At 35.8% G+C, this 25,371-nt stretch overlaps 1 protein-coding gene across 2 annotated transcripts in view; it reads right to left on the bottom strand.

The window, feature by feature from the left end:
* Positions 1–4,055: 4,055 nt before the first annotated feature.
* LOC129427673 (leucine-rich repeat-containing protein 38) overlaps positions 4,056–25,371 on the bottom strand; it is a 35,684-nt gene continuing 14,368 nt past the window's right edge. The window contains exons 2-3 of one of the 2 annotated variants that reach the window (XR_008638702.2): positions 14,237–14,665; positions 4,056–5,404 (exon numbers count right to left, since the gene is read on the bottom strand). Coding sequence is in view for 1 of the 2 variants with exons in the window: in XM_055184345.2 (XP_055040320.1) it covers positions 14,418–14,665 (248 nt within the window). In the remaining variant the exon portion in view is untranslated. Of the gene's footprint in view, positions 5,405–12,297; positions 14,666–25,371 lie in introns of those variants that run through there. The other variant, XM_055184345.2, reaches the window with a different exon arrangement.

Genomic DNA, 25,371 nt, shown 5'->3' with positions numbered 1-25,371 from the left:
TAGATATTTGTGAGAAGATATGTAAAAATAATAACACGGTAATGTCTTGGCAATCGAAATGAAAAGATCCTCTGGGAAGAAATGTTAATATTGAATATAATAGCATAAACAACCGTGTAATCCTCGTGAAGACGATTATGTATGACGATGATGAGATGACGTAATATTGGCGCGCCTCGACAAGTTTGATAAAAGCCGTGATATAAATAAAAACCTTTAATAAAATTAGATCAATCATTTATCTTTCTTTTTCACACACCCTAGCATTGTCGTTATTCACTTTGACTAAAACTAAAAGAAATATTTTTTATTACTTCAAAACTACTTAAAATACATACAATATACTTAATACAATGCAATTTGATTTTTTTAATGCGATATAATTTCATGTGTATGCAGATTTGTGATTTGACCTCATATATTCCAACCATTTACATAAATGCTTACAATTAAAATAAAATTATAGTTTAATTATACATGCAAAATATATATGTATTATCCATTTTATGTTTGTATGTTTAAATATATAATACATAACAAAACTAAATTGTATGTTCAGTTTGCAGTGTCTGCTATCCACAAGGTGTCGTTTTAACGCTTCTGAACACTTGCTTCACCACACCACAAGAGGGCAGTATAAAACAACAATCCATCCATATACTGTAATAATTATTAATGTTTATTAAGTTTGTAACCTAAATACATTACCTGAATACAAAGGCCAGTGCAGTGGTTTTCTTCATGGGTGCTGGTATAAGTGGATGTGATTTACCAAGGCTGAGATTGCTATGGGATTATAAAACCCCGAGTCTGCCATAATGGTGCTCTGGCAGATGTGATTAAACTGACATAATCTGACTAAGCATAAATCTCTCCCCCTCTCTCTTCATATAGATTTCTACAGTTTCATGCATGTCAATATAATGTATTCTAGAGTTGTTGTTTTTTTTGAACACTGTGATTTTTGGATTTCAGGCAATGGCAGCAAAAAATGTCAACCTTCTAAAAAAACTATATAGAGTTTACAGGTTCTTCTAGTTTGATTGACACCTGGACTGATTTAGAGTTGTTGTCCCTATTGTTTATCACATTGGACATTTACCTATTCTGACAGCACACGGTTTATGGAAAGAGCTGGGTATGATTTCCTTTTCCATTTTCCTTGATGAAAGTTTCAACTATGTATGCAGTTTTACTTTGAACTAATGCACAGTTCAACCTATTTATGTCTCCTGCTATTCTTACACTCTTAGATAAACTCAAAGGGGACATGCGACATCCCCTTTTGAGTTTATGTGCTAATTAGCTCAGACAGGACTCCGAAGGGAGCCGAGCCGGAGAATGCTGAGTGAGACAGGAGCACAACCTAAGCCAGGTCCCTCACACCCGGGTCATTAACTTTGAATGAGAATCATTTTTTAGAAATAGTTTTTTACTTTGTCATATCATTTATTCTAAACTAAATAAGATTGAGATGCAAATACATTCAGAGTCTTAAGCAAGAACTTTTTCAGCGTATTTTTTCTTCTTTCCTGTAGCTTTCTATCAAATATTACACTAACATTTCCATTTATGCATTTGTCAGATGTTTTTATGCAAAGTGTTTTACAGTACATTTAAGGTACAGACTGTGTTTCCTGCGATCCGAGCAACTGCTATATTGATAAATGGGTACACAGTACATATAGCTCTCCACAGGTATTATAGACCTCCTAACCGCTGTGACTGCAAAGACTGTATCTAAAAAGTGCATTAGAGGACATCACTCCATCCTTTCCTTTGTGTGTAGTTCTCGCTTTCAAGCATGCTTATGCCATCCACTCACAGTTTGTTATTTACATTTATTTCACATTTACCCATAATTCCCTTTCCTCGCTCCAGGCCACTCTAGCAGAGGCCTCATTATTTTTGATTCATACGCAGTGAGTTGATCAAAAAACAAAGTTGACCTTTTTAGGTATATGCACTTGTGCTTTGTGACTTATTGTTAGGTCCGGGGAGAGAGTAAAGACGTACGGCTGATGTTACAAATGTTTTGTCTACAACTTTAACAAATATTGTGTTGGGATATCTGTCTGCACTCATGTAAGCAGATGTGTCTTAGTAACCTTGACATTTAAACTGTACATTTATAAGCAAGTTATTCATGGGTTGTTTTGTAAACACAGTGGCTCTGTTAGTTTAAGCAGTTACAATGGTATGATTTCACGGCAGGACTGTTTACTTGTTTGATCAAGAGCAGATGGAGTGTTCATTAGCAATTGTTTTCTATGGGATGCACAAAAATAAACAACAAAAGTCACCATAATTTATCTAAATCTTAAGACAGCACTCATCCATCTATTCAACATCCACCATGTTTACGGAGCAGAAGCCTTTAGAAATGACATGGTTTTGATGAATGTCTAATAGATCAGGCTCATTAAGAATGACAATACTCATTGTGCTTTCTGGCTTTCTCCACGTTTTCCTCACTCCAATCGGTTTTGCCACACTGAATTAATCTGGGAAAGTCAAGCAGATATCAATCACATTACGGGGTTGTGGCCTTAGAGGAAGATCTCATTAAAGCTCATTCATATTATACAAGGCCACATCCACCGATTCACAGCCAGACACAATAATGTCAGGATTTGATTGATGATTACAGGGAAAACCAACACTGACATTAAAATCTGATGATTAGCCACTATCTGCCTATTGTTGTTTGTACACAAAACTTTTTTGCTAAACTAAAACGACTTTTGCAGTACAAGGGGTCCCAGGAGTGCTGCAGGGAACACCCGCAGTGCTATGAGCCAATTACTGTATATTAAGCTATAATTCACCAAAGCCATTTTACTACATAATAGCAAATAAAGTGTTAACGTAGCAAGAATATATGCGCCCCTGTACCAGTATGCCTGAATCAGGTCACATATATTTTGTGAGTATAATAAACCTGTCTATACGTCCTCATTCTATCAGGCACGCAGTACTTTAAGAGCAAGTTGGGGGGGGGGGGCTGCTTGGGTACAGCTAGACCTCTATAATCTGTATTATCATACAGTTCATATCATCACACTATACATGCAGAATTTAACTAGATGTCCTGGTATTCCAAATAGATTCTTATGCTGGCATCCTTAATATGCTGTGAAATTTTGTTATATAATAACTTTTAAATTATTAACTCATTCCCCGCCAGCCATTTTTTTAAAAGTGGCCCGTCAGCATTTCTTGTGATTTTCATGTATAAACCTACAAATAAATAAATAAATATATATGTACACCTACAAATAAATTAAATGAAAAAAGAGACCCTCTGCTTTCAAACAAACAAAAGGGGGAAAAACGTTTCATCCTATCTATATTTTTTTCTCTGCTTAAACTCTTAAATATGGGTATTTTTGTGAGGGATCCGATTCAGAACGATTATCAAACATACACAGATTTTAAAATGAGTAAATACTGTTTTGGCTTCAGTTTATTCATAAATTGAGTAAGTGCGCCATTCAGTGGATAAACACGATATTGCAGATTAACATAAAACACTTTTTATTCAAATGTTTTCTCTTAATTGACAAGATAAGTCGTCAATGGCGGGGAAAGAGTTAAGCGTTTTGGCTATAAACAAGAAAAACAAGATGTGACCAAATGATAAAGAAATAAGCTCCAAGAAGCAGTCGGTTACCATTGTTAAAACCCCTAAAACCCCCTTAGCTGTTATAAAATGCACTGTAACACTACTGCTTTGTGGGGCTTATTGCTTTTATAAAACGGTTACTACATATGCATAGCAGGATTTCATAAAATAAAACACAAATAAGTTGTAATTATATTAGTACAAATATTACTCTTTCGCCAAACAAAGTAGTTCCTCAGAATCAAGTGTGGCTGCAACAGAGCGCAGTTCCCAACCAACACAGACGCATGAGACACAATGAAAATATGATTAAAGACTGTGGTGTTTATTTTTATAAATCAACATTCATCTAATTTATACATTCACATTTATATCATGCAACTGTTGAAGTGATGATCAAATATGCTTGGAGGCATGCTTTACTCTTTCCCCGTCAGCGTTTTTTTAAAAATGTTGCCACCCAGTTTTAGTTTAATGCCTTCCAGAAAAATGTTCTTTAAATAAACATAAAATATATCAAACGAAAGAACAGACGGTTCGCTTTAAAAAAAAAAGTTTCATCTTAGCTTCATTTGTTCTCTTATCACCTCTCAAATTTACAGCTAAAAGCGGAGATAATAAAATTTTTGTGAAGAACTTTTGTAAGAGATCAGATTCAGAGTCATGATCAAAACTTACACGGTGTTTTTAGTGTTGAGGGAATGCGTCACTGTTTAAGTTGGGTAAGATTGCCACCTAGTGGATAAAAGCGGATATATGGATTTGAGGTAGAAACTCCTCAGGGAACGTTTTCTCTTTATTGACGAGATGACTCAACAATATTTATTGCCATTTATCTGGATTTTGTCATTAATTGTGCAATTGTAGACTAATTAAAAATATGATTAAAGACTGTGGTGTTAATTTTCATAAATCAGTACGCAGCAACAGTGGCGCAGTGATACTTATGTAATGCGGTGTGAACTGTGGGGTTACCAGGTTATTTTATCACGGCTTAGAACCAATCAGAATGAAGAACCAGAATGAGCCGTTTTATAACATGCTTTTTATGCTGTTTAGCTATTTGATTTTTGTGCCAAAGTAATAACAAGATACTCAGTGTTGGGTCAAAAAGGGACGAACCCTGTAATGTAATTAATGGCTGTAATGTAGCTAATCTATGCTAAGTAGTTTCAACCCAAAATACTGTTTTTTAACTCAAATATAAAAAAATATGATTTAATTTAGCCCAGCAGTTGGGTTTGTTCCTTTTTGACCCAATGCTGGGTTGAAAATAAGCCAGCAATTTTTAGGATGATTGTGACACCTAGATGCATCGTCCCTAAACTTGGTCCCTTAGTTCTGAGAATAAAAATCTTTATACGCTGACCCAAGGAATTTTCAAATTGATTTGAGCTGCTTTCCAGTTTAACTATACTAAATAATTAAAATTTTAAATTATTTTAAATTATTAAAAATACTAAATAGATGTTAATCAATAAACACGTGATGTGTTGATGTGCCAATGTATCCATCCATTTTTGAATGACCTGTAAAACCGCAGCAATTTCCAACCCCTCTGTACTGTAAATAAAAAAAGAGCGTGCAAGTCCTGACCCCACAGGATATAGTACAGTAACCTGAGCAGCTGTCTTTACTTGAAGTTTAGGGGGGACCAGTGAGCCTCTGCATACAGATCTCTCCAGAGGTGTCAGTTTCTTTTACCCAGCATTCCTTGCTGTTGTTCTCTCAGGAGTTTCTAGGTCACGTTTTACTTCCAATTCACTTCACGCTGTTGTCCTGTGGAAATACGGCATTTGAAAAAGAATAGAAATTTCACATTTCAGTTTGTGTATTGAAATGTTTCACAGTGTACTTTATTCAAAAACAGGTCATACATATTTCCGACCATTTTTACTGAAATAATTGTAAACAGACTGTAAAATCCCTCGAAAAGCTTAGTGTTTGCATTGTTATGAGAAAGCTCCCTGTGCTACTGTACACTAAAAGCATCAGATGTAATCCTTGTCTCATGTCTCTGGCTAATCTTGCATGTTAAATCCTAGGAGGGTTACCTTAGAGAGTTTAAATGCGTGTGCGCATGAGAAATAGAGGTCACAGCCATCTTAATCTAAAGAGACTGCACCAAAACTAATGAGAAGAGACTAAAGCTCCATGCTGAAAGTGACCCTGCGAACCCACCTGCTCGCTCAGACTGAAATGTTTTTGCACATGTGGCTTTTTCATAGCTCTGGATGTTCTTAGTTAAGCCTCAACTTTGATAAAAAGACAGTGGCCTCAGAAGAATTTCATGAATATATTTGACTCCATAGAAGTGTCTAGTGGCTTTTGATTGCACACCCTATCCTGGGCATATTTTAGGATCTTTATTTATGATCTCAGTTTAATCTCATTGCTGTCCAGATAAGATGATATAGTCAAATGTGGACCTCCCAATATTGGCAACTTCTAGTGTACTGTTCACAGGCCAGACGAGGATGACTATTTCCGCCTTCATCCTTGCTCACGCTTCAGCATCCCACCGTGCAAGCCTCTGGCCCTGTAGCCATGGCAACCAAATGAGGTAAATGGTTGCAGGAGGGTTCTCATTTTCCACCCTTCCCTTGCCTATAAGAGTTCTCACCATACAAACACCAGGTTTGTGGAGAACAGCGAAAGGATGGATTGCTATTCACAGTGTGTATCCATCTACAGTGTAGCCTTTCAATGTGCTACCAAATCTAAAGAGTGAAATGAGGTTGTACACATCTGCTGCATCATGCTGAAAAACAGTGACGGGACAAACATCCATAATGCATGAAGCTCATTATTCTAAATTCAATGCATGTGTCCTATGTTATACTTGTTTTAATGTTATGAGATGACGTCACTGAATAGAAAAGAGCATATTAAGATTTATAAACATATTTAATTTGCGTCCTACAAAAGAAAAAACAAACAGTATATTGACACAAAAGTGAGTAAATAATCACAAAACAAAGTTTTCTGTTGGGTAGGCCTGTCATTTAAGGAGCTCCAAATTAATATTACTAATAAAAACCAATTTATTTATCCATCAAGTGACAAATACTTTTTTTTAGCACAACCTTGGTATGCTCATGTTATTCTTCAGATATATCTGCCAAAACATGCTGTTATTGATCGTCAAGGGAATCTACAGTCTAAGTCCCTCAAAAGTCATCTTTCTCTTGACAGATCGCAGATATCATCTGACAGTTCATTATCACCCATTGAATGACGTCACAAGCGTTAAAACTGGGAAGTGAAATTATGTTGAGTATGATTGAGTCACTTCAGTGTCTCCTCAATGTTTGCTACTAATTTCCCATTTACTATCCCGAATTTACAAACTCCATTAAACCCATGAGCAATTAAGCTTTATGAGAATGTGATACACAAACTAAGACTTTTATTAATATATCTTTATAAACAAATTTTGCACATAAGGCTGAAGTGTGTAAACCACGAGCATCACCAAACAGAAAACACTCTTTCTGTCCAGCACTGGTCATCAAACAGATCAGTCTCACCAGGGCAAATGTTCTTGAAGAAATTAACCAAAAAATTTTTGTTTTTATTTGTATTGATACGGTTTTGCACACTTCAGTTTTAAAATAATAAAAAAAAGAAAAAAAATTAAAGATCAAACTAGTCAGTTGTTTAATCTGCTATTGTATTTCATCAACAAAATTAAAGGGGACATTTCACAAGACTTTAAAAAAAAAGTTAAATAAATCTTTTGTGTTCCAAGAGTACGTTTGTAAAGTTCTAGCTCAAAATATCATATAGATGATTTATTATAACATGTTAAAGTTGCTTAGGTGTGAGCAAAAATGTGCCGTTTTTGGGTGTGTCCTTTCAAATGCAAAGCTGATATCTGTACTAAATAGCAGTGGCGTGGTTCCATAGTGCAGATTAAGGGGCGGTATTATCCCCTTCTGACATCACAAGAGGAGCCAAATTCCAATTATCTATTTTTTCACATGCTTGCAAAGAATGACTTACCAAAACTAAGTTACTGAGTTGATCTTTTTCACATTTTCTAGGTTGCTTAAAGGACTGGAGACCCACTTATAGCACTTAAACATGAAAAAAGTCAGAATTTCATGATATGTCCCCTTTAAAATAAATAAATTTTACCCCAATCTTTGAAAAACCAGCTTAAGTCATTTTATTTTACTGTTTTCAACATAAAATCATCTTACACAATGTAAAGAACATTATCTGTTAAAATATAACTTTGATTACTTTAATGTTAAGTAAGATCCTGTCAACTTTGATCTCAAAATTAGATTACGACTTCAGTCTGGATTTCAAAGACAGGGTCACAAATCATCTTCCCTTGAATCATGCAGTAAAGAAAAAAACCCTCCTTCACCTCACATTTTTCTTTCTTTTTACTGTAACTACATAGTAGTTGGTTTACTATAGGTATACATAGTGTTCAGTCGAGACACAATGGACATAGTCTATACACCATGATAATAATGCAACACATACACGTTTTTACTATATTTCTCAGTGTTATGACAGTTAAGGACATGACTTATGCTGTGGGCTTATTTCATATAATACACATAATGAATTCAGATACAGGCAGTACAACACTGAACACATCATATTTTAATGTCTTTGGAAAGATGTGCCTCATTTATAGTGACACAAATTGCAATGTCATTTTGCCGACACAATAATTGTATGCAAAAAGGGGCCATTATGCATCTTTACTAAATTGAAAATGGAGGAATCGTGTGTCATTTCAGACGCTAAAGGAAGGTGCACTCTTTCAACCCAAAATGCTAGGTTGTTTTAACTCATTGTTGGGTCAAATATAAACATTTTCTGATTTAATTTAACCCAACTGATAACTGTGAAAAAGAATGCAGCATGAAGTTAAAATACAACTTAGTTTTGCAAGTCAATTCAACCTAATATTTTTAATTTTTACTTGTGTTAAGTTGATATAAGTTATAAAACAAGTTGGAATTGTTTAACTTAATTTGTTAAGTTAAAGGGACATTCCACTTTTTTGAAAATATGCCCACTCTCCAACTCCCCTGATTCAAACACTTGACTCCCACCGTTTTGAAATCCATTCAGCCGATCCCCGTGTCTGGCGCCAGCACTTTTAGCATAGCTTAGCACAATTCATTGAATCTGATTAGACTATTAGCATCGCGCTAAAAAATAACCAAAGATTTTCGATATTTTTTCTATTTAAAACTCTTTGGTTATTTTTTAGCATGATGCTAATGGTCTAATCAGATTCAATAGATTGCGCCAAGCTATGCCCAAAGTGCCAGCGCCAGACCCGGAGACCGGCCGAACGGATTCCAAAACGGCAAGAATCAAATGTTTAACTCTAGGGGAGCCGGAAAACTAGCCTACTTCAAAAAAGTGAAATGTCCCTTTAAAGGAACATAAAAATATGTGTTGATCTGACAAAATTGCTGCATTTTTTGTACAATGTTTGACCCAACACTGGGTTTAAGAAACCTTGCAAACCCAACCCTATAGTTCTAAAACAACCCATCATAGGTTAATCTCAGGGGAACTCATACATATTTTACAAGGTAACCAATTCCTATGAATTCGTATGACCTCATTTGAGCATTTTAGTATGATTTGCCTTTCGCCGACTTTGGGGATTAGGGACGGTGTTTTAATGTTGCTTTTTTCTATCAATCATACCTTTGTGCACGATTCACATTGTATGAATTTATACAAATTGGCCTCATAAAATATGTAAAAATTCCACCAGTTTCATGGAGATCCGTATAAACAGTGTGAAAACTCGAGCAATACATATTCCAATTTTGCATACATATGATGCACTTGCCCCCTCGTTTTTTTTGAGACAAATGGATTTTGCATGCAACCTCAAAATTAAAGAAGCGTCCATTAATCTGTTATTTGTCTTTTAATCTGTTTAATATGCACAATATTATCAATTCTGTGCTGCATCCTTGTCACTTTTGGGAGATTTTTACCATTTTTAATAGTGTTTTGATCGTGCAATATTGCTTTATTCTGGCGGCAGGCGCTGCAGTCAGCGCTTACGAGCTCTTTGCTGTTGCTGCTGCATTTTGCTATCTGAGAAATTAAAACGTGTAAGAAACGCTCACAACTCTTCCAAACCCCAGTACGGTAATGTGCAGTTAACCCCCTCTGTGTAGAAAATGTATGGTTTAAAATGTGACCGTCTCAACATTATATTAGTAGATTTCTAGATTCATCTTGGTACAACGCCAAAGTTCGCCAGAGTTGACGGGGCCGCGGAAGAATCACACATGCTCACATGTGAGGTAAAATTTAATGCAAAAATCCGTTTCTCTAATAATTTTATCTAAACATATTTTTTTCATTATTGAACATTAAACTCAATCACGTGGCTATAGCTTATGTCATTTTCGTTGTTTATATACTTAATGGATTCAAAATTACATTAATTTTATAGGATAATGCAGTTGTTGTGCAAAATGCATTAATGACACAATTAAACAAGTCATTAAACAAAACGTAAATAAAACATGCCATTTCAGATGTAAATATTATGCCAATATGTAATTATTCCGATTGAATAGTATTTGATATGAAAGTTAGTCAACACTTTTATTTTGGAGGTTTTTACATGAAGGCAGGGGCGCTCAAATTGTTAGAAATGTAAGTGCCATGGAAAGGACTGAAAGCTCTATAATATTTCGTTTGATGTCTGTGTATGTACAAATTTTTCTGAGCTGTGCCCCCTTAAAAAAATGGTTTTCCCTGCTTCACGTTCCCATAATACAGCGCATCTTTTTGTGTTGTTTTATGTTAATGTTTTTTTCTATTTTTTTACCATTGTCGCTTGGCTTTGGGGTTAGAACAATTTTTTGTTACATAAAATGACATCCTAACCCAAACCCCAAATCTAACCCTAACTCCAAGTGAACATGGCTTAAAAATAGACAAAAACATGGAGAAAAATATTAAATAGCATCCTATAGCAAATCCCAAATCTAACCCCAAACCCAAGTGAAAATGGTTTAAAAAATAGAACGCATTTGAGAAACCAATAAATTAAACGACACAAAAAGATGCACTGTACTAAGTGAACAGGACAATATATATCATATAAAATTGGAATCAAATATTGCACAAGTTTTCACACTTTGTGCTATTTATACGCATCTACATGAGACTGGGTAGAAAAATCCCTGTGAGATCGGGTTGATTAATTTATAACATGTTATTCATTTATAATGGTTGAGTCTGTACCATGGGTTAAAAATAAGCCATGTTGGCTTATGATGGCCTGGGAGATGTGTTGAAATTGTTATGACAATGCCAGTTTTGATTTACAAACACACAAAATACATATTCATAAACATGTATTGAAATTTTGGGGATGGTTGAACACAATTAAGGTACATGTGTGAAAAACATATGAAATCATACAATATCCTAAATATTATAGCTGCAGATTTTTTGCTGATATCATGCTACAGTCCAGCTTTAAAATAAGTGTGCATATGAATCAACTGAGTCCATTTACATTACATCAATATGCAGACCTGCCTCTGACATCCCAAAAAATATGATAGCTGAGGCATGCAAGCAGAATGTATGTTCCCAGAATAAACAAATTAAAAAGTGGCCTTCCATCCCAATAAAATATTAGACAGCAAGCACACCGTCTCCTTCATTTCTCACATCCAATTAATTATTCATGCTTAGCAAAAATGAAGTTGTGATACTGGGAAAATATAGCAACGTGTTCTTAAAATAGCACATCCACAGCATCTGTTCCCGGACAGCAGCAGTGGGAACAGAAAAATGTGTCAACACATGAGATATTAATGAATGTAATACTTAATATTGTGCAAAAGACCCTTTAATAAACGTACTTTTAGAAAATCACCCGCTTCACCATGTACTCCGATCAACAAAGACACATAAAGCCCTTTAAATGAAACAAGCAAGCACGACCTCAAGCATGTGGACGCCCTTGAAGTGAATGGGTTTGGCTTGGTCCCTTAAATCTTAATGCTACGGCATTGTCATCAGACAATGACAGTCTACAGAATTGAGTGCGTCCAACATTGTGGCAACAGTTTGGGGAGGGCCTTTTCATGTCCTGCATAACAATTCCCTGTGTACAATGCAAGGTCCATAAAGAAATTATTTACTGACTCATGATGTGGAAGAACTTGACTGGCCTACACAAAGCCCAGATCTAAACCCTAATGTACACCCTTGGGATGAATTGGAAAGCTGGCTGCGAGCCAGACCCGCATCACTCAACATCTGTCCCTGACCTCACTGATGCTTTGTGTCTACATGAGAGAGCACAGACAAGAGAGGAAGCTGTTACCAACAACCTTCAAAACACAAATTGATTTGAAATAAAACACAACACATAGACTTATGGGTGTGGGTTTGGGGCGTCCACATACTTTTGGTCATACAGTGTATATACTCTCAGAAAAAAGGTCAAGAAGGTACAAAAGTTGTCACTGGGGAAGCATTAAAAGGTGCATATTGGTACCTCAAAGGAATATATCTGTACCAAAGTGGTAAATATTAGGTCCTTTTTAAAAGGTACCATCCCTGTGACAACTTTTGTATCTTTTCTCTGAGTGTATAGGATATACAGAAAAGCAAAGACAAACAATCAAAGGTCTTTTAACATAAAGGAAGATATTTTGAGTAATGTTTGTAACCAAACCGATCTTTTCTTACTATGTATGTCAACATGAGAGTGAGTAAATGATGGCAGAATTTGTATTTTTGGGTGAACTATCCCTTTAATTTGGAAAGGAACATATGAAGAGTTTGGTTCCAAAACGCGATAAATGCCATTTTTAAAAAAAATTTGTTACCACCAAAATCAGTATTATATCATGTCACTAAATTCTTAATTTTACACAAAATCCGATATCCGCCATCTTGTTTTGTCATATTTTCTCCCTTTTTCCCAAAACGTGATAAACGCCAGTCCTCCTTCTCTGCAGAATGCAATAAATCCACTCAACCAATCACAGCGCACCATTCCATGCACTGTAAACAACAATGGCGGCAGGAATACACACAGAATCCTAGTTTTCCTCATCTACTTTGTACTTCGTGATCAACAAACAAACAAAAACAAAATAATACATTTGATGGCATTGATAAACCTGTGATGGTTTTCTGTGGCAGGGAAGAAACGTAAGCCACTTGGACGAAGGAAAAATGACGGTTGTTGGTTGTTCTCTCAACAGCATCAAGCTTCTGTCATGCTTACACTTTGACCCCAGGGGATCTTATGAAAAACTTTCCATTATTTTACTCGAAGTCAACGAAAATTGAGCAGGACCAAAACATTTTACAGCTGATCGTTGTCAAAAAAGTTCAGCAACGACGTCCCGAAGATGACAGCAGCAATGACTGTGTTTTTAATATGACAAAGTAAGTGTTTTGATTAATGTCATTAATGTTTATTTTTTATACCACTAGTCAACTAAATGAATAAAACATGACAAGGATGAATGCACATTTATATATTTGATTCAATCGATTTACAGCGTTTTGAAAAAAAAAACTTTGCTGAAAAAAGAATGTTTTTATAATAAAACTTTTAAAATCAAATTATGGATTTGAATTTTTAATGTTATTATATCCTAAAGATGCTATGTGAAAGTTTGTAATAGAAAATAGTGATTTTCATCTTGTCACTTTCTTGGTATAGAAAACACATTTTTACCCAAAATTAGTCAAAATGAATTTATTGCGTTTTGGAACCAAACTCTTCATATATTGTTTGATAATTTAATGTCAAATTAACATCTTTTTGTGAATAATTTCGCTTGAAAAGTGCACTTGTGCTAAAGTTTAATCCATTACCATATTTTATTTAGTTTAAGTGTGGCTTAAAAGTCCAAATAAACAGGGCCACTGTATTCATTATGCCAATATATCTTTAAGACACAAAGGACACAAAGACATTTGTAAAACAGTAGTATGTACTTATCTCCATCTCATAAATATTGTATTTGGAAGTCACATTAAGGGTAAATATAAGAGTATGATAAATAAATGTAATCTTGCTAAGATCACATGATATCTTTAAAGAAAAATAAATCTATATTCCAAGACACATTAACCACACAGCGACCCTCAGTCTAAGCATTCTTTGGCAGATCTGGGCCAAGCCAGTCCACTTAGTGAGGGCGGAAGCAACTTAAACCATTTTAAAGTGCATTATTTGACATGGCTATTTACACGAAACTATTCTAAATATCGTGTCTTTTCATTTAGGTAATGCCTTTTGAAATCCAAGTTCCTTTTCTCACATTTTAAATGGCTTCTGTTACAAATACTGGCTGTATAAAGCTATAACTGATATATTTGACTTCTACCTGCCTTTTATGACTTTGTTATCTGTAGATCAGTCCATTGCTGTCTGCCTGTGCTAATTTGGCACAATTAACAAGTAGCACGGTTTTATTTTGCTATCTTTACTGTGTTTACTACATAAATAGAAACTCTACAGACAATATTATTCAACACTGAAAATGTTACTGGAGGACAAGGTCTTCAAGAATCTCCTGTTACACGGAAATCCCTGGATGTTTGCATACTAAGGCTTACCCGCATACCAGAAGTCCAGTAATGCATACTAGTCATTTTAGTAGCACTGTCACCAGATACATTTGTCCAACTGAGAAGCCGGTGACCACAGAGCAGGTGTCTGTAGAGTCTTAATGTTTATCTCTCCGCTACTCAAAGTCTTGGCTCTGAATCAGATTGAAGGTAACTCATCTTATCCTTCTCATTCTTCACTCTCTTCTTCATCTCCTTTGGTTCCTTTGCTCCAGCGCTGGAAACAGTGTACGGTTGACGCAAGGAAGAAGCTGGCCATGATGGCGGCCACAGAGACGGAGATGCCCGAGAAGATGATGATGAGGAAATCTGTGAGGGTCAGGGTCATCTGACATTCCCGAAAACTGTCCTGGGAAAGCTGGCTGAGAGGCACACGGCGACCGTCGGTGGGCAAAGAGCACTCCATACTCTCTATACCTGTATAAAAGAATAAAAATTGAATTAACAAGTAGTTTTAACTTTCTTGACTAGTGAGTAGGGCCGGCCTGTCCAACAGGCAATATAGGCAAGACGAGGGCCCTCCATGCATAAAACTATTTTGTCATTGCACAAATCTCATGGACGCGATCAGCAGGCATTATGCGCTACATGCGCAGGGACCTTATTGATTAAAATAGGGATGGTAGGTGAAAAAACCCCACAGGGATTTAATAACAGGATAAATTCTCCACATACAACAATCCACAATAAAATGATAAAAAATACAAAACATTAGTATAAATAAAAACATAAAACATTACAAAATAGGAGCAGAGAGGGTTAATTTGCATAATGTTAATGACACACTTGCGGAGATGTGTCTCATTGTGCATGCTTGGAAATTAAATGTTTGGGATTATGGGTAATGTAGTATCGTATAGCAACATAATGTTTACGTTACATCTTTCAATAAAGATAAAAACAAGATTTATTTTAGTGATGTTGTGGTGGTAGGATTAGGCAAACTATGGCAATAAAACGGTACCTTTTAGTAGATGAAGAGAAAAAGAGAAAAGCAGAAAAATCACAAAGTAAAGGTATTTTCTGCTTTACATTGTTTAATGTGTATGCTAATTTAAAGGTGATGTCATCACTCTTTTTTTAATGAACCCATATGAAAAAAAGAAACATTTTAGATACTAAAAATATACTATAGTAAGGTTCAAAAACAGAATACTATATGATCACCCTACACTGAAAAAAATGAGTCATTCAATTTACTCAATTTTTTTAAGGTAAGTGGTCGCAATCAATTTATTTAAGCTACATTTAAACAAAAGATTTTTGTTTTGTTTTTCTAAATTTTTTTTGTTTAAATGTAGCTTAAATAAATTGATTGCGACCACTTACTTTAAAAAAATTTAGTAAATTGAATGAATCATTTTTTTTCAGTGTATAGCAATTATTCTGTAGCCTATTAATATCCATGATATTTGTATTGATACATACAGTAGGCCTATTGTAGCACTACAGTTGTGTTTTTATTTCACTTGTCAAATTGCAGTGCTATGAAAATGTTTACACCAGTGGGACCCATTTTTATGGTCTCGCCTAGGGCCCCATAACCCCAAGGGCCAGCCCTGCTAGTGAGGGGTTGGTATAAATTACAAAAAAAATAGTTGAATGGGCTTCAACATTTAAGTGCAGCAAACATTTTTACAGTGTAGAAAACACTTTTAACATTGTGACCGCAGTCCGGGTACTGTAGGACCCTTGTCTTTTTTCGGCATGGCTCCAGCCATAAAAGTAGAACAATTTTGGCCATATTGTAAATGTATAAACTACAGCTGCCATGGGTAAAATAAATACTGTATGAGGTAGATTCCCTCGGTCCACTCTTAGATTGTATAATGTGAACCTCTTCTGATGCTGCATTTACTAAAGTCAGTGTTACTATAGTAAAACCATAGTATAGTTATGTAAGAACACTCAATACTGCACTTAACTATGTTGAATACAGGAACCCTTGCATGTTGTTTGACTACTGATATCTACTTAAGGATAACATTAGGTTTATTAAATGGATGCTGAACTGCCTCCTGAATACACAATTGAGCCAATTTAATGACCTAAAAAGTATTAGTTTACAAAATAGATGTAAGGACTGTAGTACTGGATAGCCATCCAGATTAGATTTTATTTGACACAAATTGAATTCCTGGACTTGTGTCAATTTCCATTCCGTTGTATAAGAACATCACATTTCATTTCTACTGATGCCACTGTTTGACCTGAACATGATGTAAGGGGAAAATAAAACGGCCATCGCTCACTTAGTCAAAACGAAAGTTAAACACACAGAGACCTTCACAGTATGAGTCTTCTGATACACTGCTGTGTGTTAATGAGACTGAATCAAGGACATTTAAGACTACAGCTCATAATCATGAAATTCACCGAGAGGAATAACAACTTTCACTGCACTCACACTATTTAATCAGTTTGCATTCAATAAACGTAAATGATATATTTGTGTAGTGTTAATAAGATTTTAGAATTCATGCGGAAACATTAAGGCTAAATGAGCAGAAATAAAAAGAAATGACTGAGGAAATAAAAAAATTAAATGCGCTACGAAGATAATATCAAGAAAGAGGTGTCACCTTAGTGTAACGCTTGCAGAAACATGAAATAAAACAGCAGGAGCGTGTCTACAGATGATGAAACAAGCAACGGGAGGGGTGGGGGTGGGGGCTGTGTTACTTAAATCTGTCACATTAATAAAGCTCAGTGTCTTTTAGAGAGAAATGAGAGTTCGGTATCGTTGCATTGAACAGTCAGGTCATCTGATGCACGGGCGTGTGAGCTTCTGTGTGGGAGCTGTAACTATATCCAGCAATAGTTCACAGTTTGTGTGGGATAGTCATACAACGGCAGAAGATGAGAAAAGTGTCTGAAAAAATATAATGTCTCACTTGTACTGTAAAATACTCTAGGAGTCAAACGTTTTACCATAAAACATTGCACAAAATACTGCAAAATAATCACTGGGAGAATCTCTCAAAGCCTTCATTATAAAGTAGTTCATTGAGAAATTAAACATAATGAAATGTGGGTAAAACATGGGGACTTGTAGTATAGTAATTGAAAATTCTTGCGCAATTGTTTTCATTCTGTGTTTTTTTCACAAGCAGGACTTTAAATCACATTACTACCTGCATCAGTGTTGTTTAGGCAATTCACAAAAATATTTTTTTCTAAACACATGAATGCTTCATCCCCTTACAAACAGGGGGAAAGTATCCACATCTTGACGTAAATGTGGGCGCTGCCATCTTTGAGCTTTCTTGTTTATGACTTCTGGTGAGCCACTAAAGCTAATGGTAGTCTATTGCGAAAAACACAAGTGTGCCATTTTGACTGGCTGTTTAACATTTATTATGAAATCCAGGAAGACATACATAATTTGTGCAGTTAGGGTCCATAATAGCTAATACAAACACAGTAAATCTCTACAAAACATTTGTTTTAACCATAATGCATGCACAAGAACTGAATGTGTATTTGGCGCACATGCACTCTTGATCTGTATTTACAAATCCATCCAGTAAAACCTTTCATAGAAACTGCCAGTAAACAATAAATACAATAATTGTTTAACTAACTAATATTATGCTGATAAAATATGCTGATTTATTTATTCTGCTACTATATATTATTACAAAAATGCGATTATAGTACAGAATATATACGACATAATCTGCTTAGTTAATCTTTAAAATAGTTTGTAATGTGTTTGCGCGTACTTTTGTTTTGTTTTAAATGAAAAAGCAAATAGTTTAAAAAGTAGGCAAATAATTTTATAAGCTCACGTCTCCACCTAGTGCGTAAGAAGTGATGTCATAATATTTTCATAAAACGAAAACAATAATCAATACATGTAGTAGTTTAATATGTTCATTATGCTTTGTTCAAATAACTTACAATGTGTTGAATGAGAAAGATTTCTGGCTGTGTCGGACCGCGTGAAGCTCGACGTGTCACAATAAACAAGTCCATTAAAAATTGCCATTAAAAAAAAACTCACACCAGAGGGCCAGTTGTGACACTCTAAACCATCCCCTGAAAAGGTTAAAACCACGAAGTCCGTGTACAAACACTCGACTGACTTTCCCATTGTAAAGCTACTGGTATGTCTCTGCTTTTATATTTGCGCATTGAAGACCTGTCACCTCCGATCAACAACACGAAATGTTTGAATATATCTTCATATATCAAGCCACTTATTAATTTAATCCTCACACTGGTTCATACATGGCAGGTGTAGTAAATATTAACTGTTTAAATGCGTGCTCCCACTACACTGTTTTCTACCGGCTAGCTATTGAACTGGAAGTCTCGCACAGGAAGGGATATTCGTCACATCACTTCAGCGTTTGAGAAAAAGGTGGATGTCAAATGTGTGACATCTTCCCCACTGCTTACCCCAGAACAATAGGCTTTACAATTTAACTATTAATTAAAGGCGGGGTGCATGATTTTTAAAAAACACTTTGGAAAAGGGAATTGGGCCGAGTACCAAAACACACTTGTAGCCAATCAGCAGTAAAGGGCATGTCTACTAACCGACATCGTTGCCTGGGTTGCATATGTGTGGGACGAGTCTATCAAAAGAAGGTCCAGATTCTATTGGGGTAGGGGTGTGTTTGTTTAGGTGATTTCAAAGGTCAACATTGGCTTTCAGAGAACATGCACCCCGCCTTTTAATCAGATGTTTGCAATAGTATCTACATAGACTGAGACAACTGGTGTAGAAGTAGATTTGTGTCCGAAGTAACAGCAGGGTTACTGATCATGCAGATTTGTTTTATAGTGAACTAACAGGAGTAATAAACAGTAGCCAGTAATATACTGTAAATTCACTATGAAATGTTTTACTATATTTAACTAATTCATAAGGATTTGATGTAAAACAAAAGCCTTTCGAAGGCATTTTAATTATAGGCTTTTACATTTATGGCATCTTTCTTGTTGCAGAAGCTGGCTAAGCGCTTTTATTACGATTATATAATTGTTGAATTAGTTAGCAATAGACTGTCAAGTGCAAATGTTTCTGGCAGCTCTGTCCAGACAAATCATTCGCAACTGGCCGCATTAAACCGGAAACATGTCGACGTCTAATCACAAACACTCATTGACGGATGTCTCTTAACCACAGACTCGCAAGCCATTGAATTTGTCGGGATATTATTCACAGAAAGATATTAGTCTGATGAAAGCTCCTATTGCATTAACCAGACCTCAATGACAGCCAGGACTAACCATACATGTCTCTATATCACCAATGTGAAAAAGCCATTATAAGTTACATTAACATTTGTAACATGCATGGTAAATGACAGATAACAGCACAAAACATAACACTGAGAATACTTCCAAAAACACATAGGGCACAATACTGATCTGATTGATGAAACTGGTGGGTGGATGCTGCTGGAGCCAAATGCAGTTTTATGGAAGGGACGGAACAACTCAAAACACAGTTTAGCTTGTTAGGTTGATGTTTTAAAGTCTGACGAACATGTACATTACATTTATGTATTTGGCAGATGCTTTTATCCAAAAATATACAATCAGATATAAGCAAGCTAGTCAAAAGCAAGTGATCTACATTTGATATACATTTGGGCAAAAGTTGAACACAGTTGAGAATGATCTTATCATTCAGGCCCTATAATAATTTCTTCTTCATTTAAAAAAAAAATGATAGTGTATATGCTGACGTATTGATTTCCACCACCAAGAGGAAGTGTAATGTGAGACAGCAGTCCATATGTGTTTACAGGTCATGCTAACTCACTAAAGGATGAATGAGATAAATGGCCTCTATTTATATTCTCATAGCTTCTTCACAGCACTCAAGAGGCCTATCACTTTAAGGGCTATATTCTGTCTGGACCCCCCCATCTGTCTCCTCCTGCATCTTAAAACTTCATATACCTGCTCAAAATGTAATTGTGTTTTTCTATTTTCTATGAAGTGCATGCTGTACTCTGAGGGAGAAAAATTAATCAATACTCAGTGCGGCAGGAAAAAATCTTGACCTCAATGCATTGTGACCTGGTTACGCTTTCAACGTGATTTATTTCCACCACAGTGGCCTGTGTAGACGGCTATATGAGAAATACGTTTTTTGGAGAAGGAAAAGGGTCTGTGAAAAGTATACTTCTTTATTATTTCATCAGCCGTGCTCCATATGCAGTTCTAGGACATTTGTATACTTTTTATATTCATGTGTGTTTTATTCATGGAGGCAAATAATTAGACATGTTTTACCCATTTTGTTTTTAAAAAACTATTAGATTTAAACTTGTTTTTATTAATAGAATCAGTATGTTTCCTTCTCAATAAAGAGCTATAAAGTGGAGCAGCTAACATTATTATATAGCACATTTAAAGGTGAGCGTATGCCATGAGTCTGAACATTTTAGGGTTTAAAATAAAAACAATGCATGCTGAAGATGACTGAAATAAATACAAATAAGACCTGCCTATATAGCCTAATAGCTCTTTAATACAGCTGTCCAAATCTATAGTCACTTTTTAAAGGGGACATATCATGAAAATCCATGTTTAAGTGCTATAATTGGGTCTCATGTGCTTCGATCAACCTAGAAAATGTGAAAAAGATCAAACCAGTAACTTAATTTTGGTAAACCATTCTCTGCAAGCATGTGAAAAAAATAGGTCATTGAAATTTAGCTCCCCCTGTGATGCCAGAAGGGGATAATACACCCCTTTAACGGCACATTTTTGCTCACACCTAGGGCTCTATCTTACACCCGGCGCAATGCAGCGCAATGCGCGACGCAAGTGTCTTTCGCTAGTTTCCACCCTAATTTTCACGTTTAGCGCCGCGTTGTTTAAATAGCAAATGCATTTGCGCCCCCTTTGCGCCCATGGGCGTTCTGGTCTGAAAAACGAGGTGTGTTCAGGCGCATTGTTGGCGCGTTGCTATTTTGAGGCAACTAAAATAGACTACGCCATTGACCAACAAAAACCTGGTCTAAAGTCTAAAGTCAATGGCGCAATATGTTTTATGTTATTTAAAGAGCGCATTAGTAATATGCGCCTATAAACGGGAGGACAACGCAGGTTTGCTTATCACAAAGTACATAAATGCGCAGCAGCACAAAAATGCTTTTAAATATGAAAGATTAAAGGATTGAATTTAAGAGATTATTATTGAGTCTCTTGGACATATTTATAAATGAGGACTGATTATGAGACGTTAGAAGGCGCAAAGAGCTGCTTTACCTGTAGCCTGATAAGTAAATAAATGCTTTGCTTTAAACAAATGCGTCTGTTTTTAAATGTTTTTTTTTTAATGCTACCTCACGGATTTATAGTATATGATGTACCTGTGGATATGGCGAGATGAGAAACATTTGTAAGTAATGCTTAAAAAAACTATTTGCTAAAAAAAAACGCTGTCCAAAGTGCTGAAACGTGAGGAGAGCCGTTTGTAATTTCTTTATCTCCTGTTTGTTACAAATAAAGTATTTTTAGAGTACAAACCTTATCTTACATACTTGTAAATTATTGTTTGATGATATTGGATAGCCATACATTTAAAGCAATTACAAGCCTGCTTTTTACTTCCATGACTAAAAGAAAACGGGTTTTAAAGGTTTTAATAAAAAAATAACAATTTCAATACAAGTGAAAAAGAACACAATTATTTAACATTAATCTTAAACTGGGGATCTTCTACCTCCGCTTAGTTTTTCAGTTTACAAAGTCCGTCATCTAAATAGGGATTAGACATAGCGCCAGCGCAACTTGTTTTTAAAGGGAATGAGAGCTGTGACTCTCATTGGTTTACTGCACGTTACGCCCAAAATACTCCCATTACAATAGGACCTACCCTTTTCGACCATGCGCTCGGCGCAAAAACGATTTTTCCCGTCGTTAAATTAGCAAAAGTGGATTCGGACACGCCCATTTAGACGTTGCGCTGTGCGCTTTAGACAATGCGCTTAGATCGTTAAAATAGGGCCCCTAAAGTGGCAACTTTAACATGCTAAAATAAATTATCTATATGAGATATCGAGCTAGAACTTCACATATGAACTCTGAGTCTGGAGACACCAAAAATTTCTTTTACATCTTTAAAAATCTTGTGAAATGTTCCCTTTAACATAAATCTACACAGACAAATGTTAAAAAATGGTATTTGTCACTGGGGTGATACCTATTCAAAAAGTACTGTTTTGCATCTAAAGAGTTAATATTAGTACCTCAAATATACACTTTTTAAAGGGTACTATTAGACGGTGTCATCAGACACATTCGAGATGTCGAGGTTACATACCTGAACCGCAGTGAACTTACAATCTGTACTTATTTATTGGTTCGGCTATTGGCTAAACTGATCTCTAAAACAAATACCTTGTCGAAAATAAAATGTTTGGGTTTGCTTAAGATGAGGGGAGATGACAAGCATAAATCACAACTGTGTGGAGAGGTTTGGCAGCCAGGAAAGAAATTAAAGACACATGTGAAGAATGGTAATTTACTTGTCATTTATTTAGCTTGTCATCAAAAATAAACTACACTGTTTGATTTAAAAAAGTTATACATTATTGATTTTTTTACTTTATTGCCGTGAAATTATTCTTTAAATTCCCATTTTGCTATCATAATGATTTACCTGGGCTTCTTTAGATTCTCTGCTAAATAAAGAAATGTAAATATATGAAAAGTTTGGTTCCAAAACGCAATAAATCCATTTTGACAAATTTTGGTAAAAACGTGTTTTCTATACCAAGAAAGTGACAAGATGAAAACAACTATTTTCTGTTACAAACGTTCACATGGCATCTTTAGGTTATAAAAACATAAAAAATTCAAATCCATAAATTGATTTTCAAAGATTTATTATAAAAACGGATTATTTTTTCCACAAAATGCAATAAATCCATGACAAGTTTTTATTCAAAATGCTATAAATCTATTGAATCAATAGCCTATATAAATGTGCATTCATCTTTGCCATGTTATATTCATTTAGTTGACTAGTTGTACACACTAATTAAAAATATAAACATTAATGGCATTAATCAAAACACTTACTTTGTCATATTAAGATCACTGTCATTGCGGTTACTTGACGTCGTCGCTTAACGTCTTTCACAGCGATCAGCTGTAAAATGTTTTTGGTCCTGCTCGATTTTCGTTGACTTTGAGTAAAATTATGGAAAGTTTTTCATAAGATCCTCTGGGGTCAATGTGTTAGCATGAGAAGCTTGATGCTGTCGGGAGAAGCACCCGTCTCCCGAGTGCCTCTCAGGGAAATTATTTGATGCTGATGGCTTACGTTTCTTTCCCATCACAGAAAACCATCACAGGTTTAGCAATGCAATTAAAGTATTATTTTGTTTTGTTTGTTGATCACGAAGTACAAAGTAGATGAGGAAAACTAGGACTCCGTGTACTCAGCGCGTCCGCCATTGTTTGTTTACATTGCGTGACTGGTGGGCTGTAATATCAGAAATGGATTTATTGCGTTCTGTAAAAAAGGGGGAGTGGCGTTTATCGCATTTTGGGAAAAATGGGAGAAAAGATGACAGAATATCACGGCGGATATTGGATTTTGCGTAAAATTAAGAATTTACTTTTAACTACTGACCTGATATAATACTGATTTTGGCAGTAACTCATTTTTTTCAAAAATGGCGTTTATCGCGTTTTGGAACCAAACTCTTCATATATTCTGCTAATGCAAATCATATCCATTACATAATATTATGCAAATAGAGCTACATAAATACTCTACAGTGCACTTTCTTGTTTTAAGTTGTAGTAATATTTGACATAGTAGAGTAATGCTACCACAGCTAATGGTATTTTCAGCTTGGCAGGTGACACTGGGGACTCTCTATATACTAGATGAATTGCAGTGTGTAAAATTTAGGTCAAATGACTTCTATTTAAGTTTAGCATCTTTTTACTTAAGGTACATGTTGACACAGCAAACACTTTAACATTGACTAGGTCCTTTCCACACCCTCAGGTGTGAATACAGAGCTGTGAACATCTGAAACGGGTCAGGTACCCGAACAGCGCTAACAGACCCAGAGGAAAACAATCGCACTTGCTCGCTTTTAATGAGAGGATCTGAGACCGTGCTGTGCCTGATGGTTTCAGGTTTCTTCATAAGGGTCAAAAGACGGTCTTCTGTTTAACATGCATCCAGAACAGCTGAGATTAAACCATGGGATTTTCTTTAATCTTACAACTTAAAATGTTTTTTCTTTGCAGGTAGATTACCCAGATAAAATTAAAGGCCTTGGTTCAATGAATACCTGAGCAGTATTGTAACACACTAATAGTTTGGGATTTTCGATTGCCAATAATCGAACCTATTCTCCAACCCATACGATTGGTTTGGTCGTTTGTCCATTTCACCAAATACGACCAATAGGGGCTGTTTACACTTGGTATTAAGATGTGTTTTCATCGATCGGATCACAAGTGGACAAGAGAGACACATTACGTTTACACCTGGTATTTAAATCCGTCTCTTTTGTCCACTTTCGACTGCTTCTGTGCTGAATACTATGAGGGGGTGGTCTGTGAGACGGTGGGCGAGTCTCTCTGCTGTCATTCAAACCCGAGCGGGAGTAATTATGAGTTTATATGGACGCAAACTATTATGTCAGAGTGCACTGCTTGTTTAGCAAGTAAACATGCTGCACAGTGTTTTGTACATGAGTATGTAAGAGCTTTCTTTGAATTTTCAGCGCAATTGATGAAATAGGATCGCGCAACTTTCACACGCTTTCAAAACGAAACTACGGAGATCAGCCGCTTAGTTTTATCAATGAAAGGGCTAAAAATAGCGCTGTTCACCATATCTTCACGCCAGAAGTAAAAAAAGACGTAAAACTTGTGTTTAATACCTCAGATTAGATAAATGGGCGGAGAGAAGGCGGTCGCGTGTGGCTGTTCGAACGCATTCAACCACATGTGCGTTCCGCAACTCCAAAGCGATCCGATCGAAAGTGGTTTCGACCACCTCTGGATGTGGTTGAAAGTGGTCGAAAGTGGACGAGCTCAAAACGTTTTGAACACCGTTTACACCTGGCATTAACGTCGTCCACTTGTGATCCGATCGACGAAAACACATGTTAATGCCAAGT

The sequence above is a fragment of the Misgurnus anguillicaudatus genome, chromosome 14 (genome assembly GCF_027580225.2).
Source record: "Misgurnus anguillicaudatus chromosome 14, ASM2758022v2, whole genome shotgun sequence".
In the NCBI taxonomy this organism is placed as follows: domain Eukaryota; kingdom Metazoa; phylum Chordata; class Actinopteri; order Cypriniformes; family Cobitidae; genus Misgurnus; species Misgurnus anguillicaudatus.
This window is presented reverse-complemented; position numbering and strand designations above follow the sequence as displayed.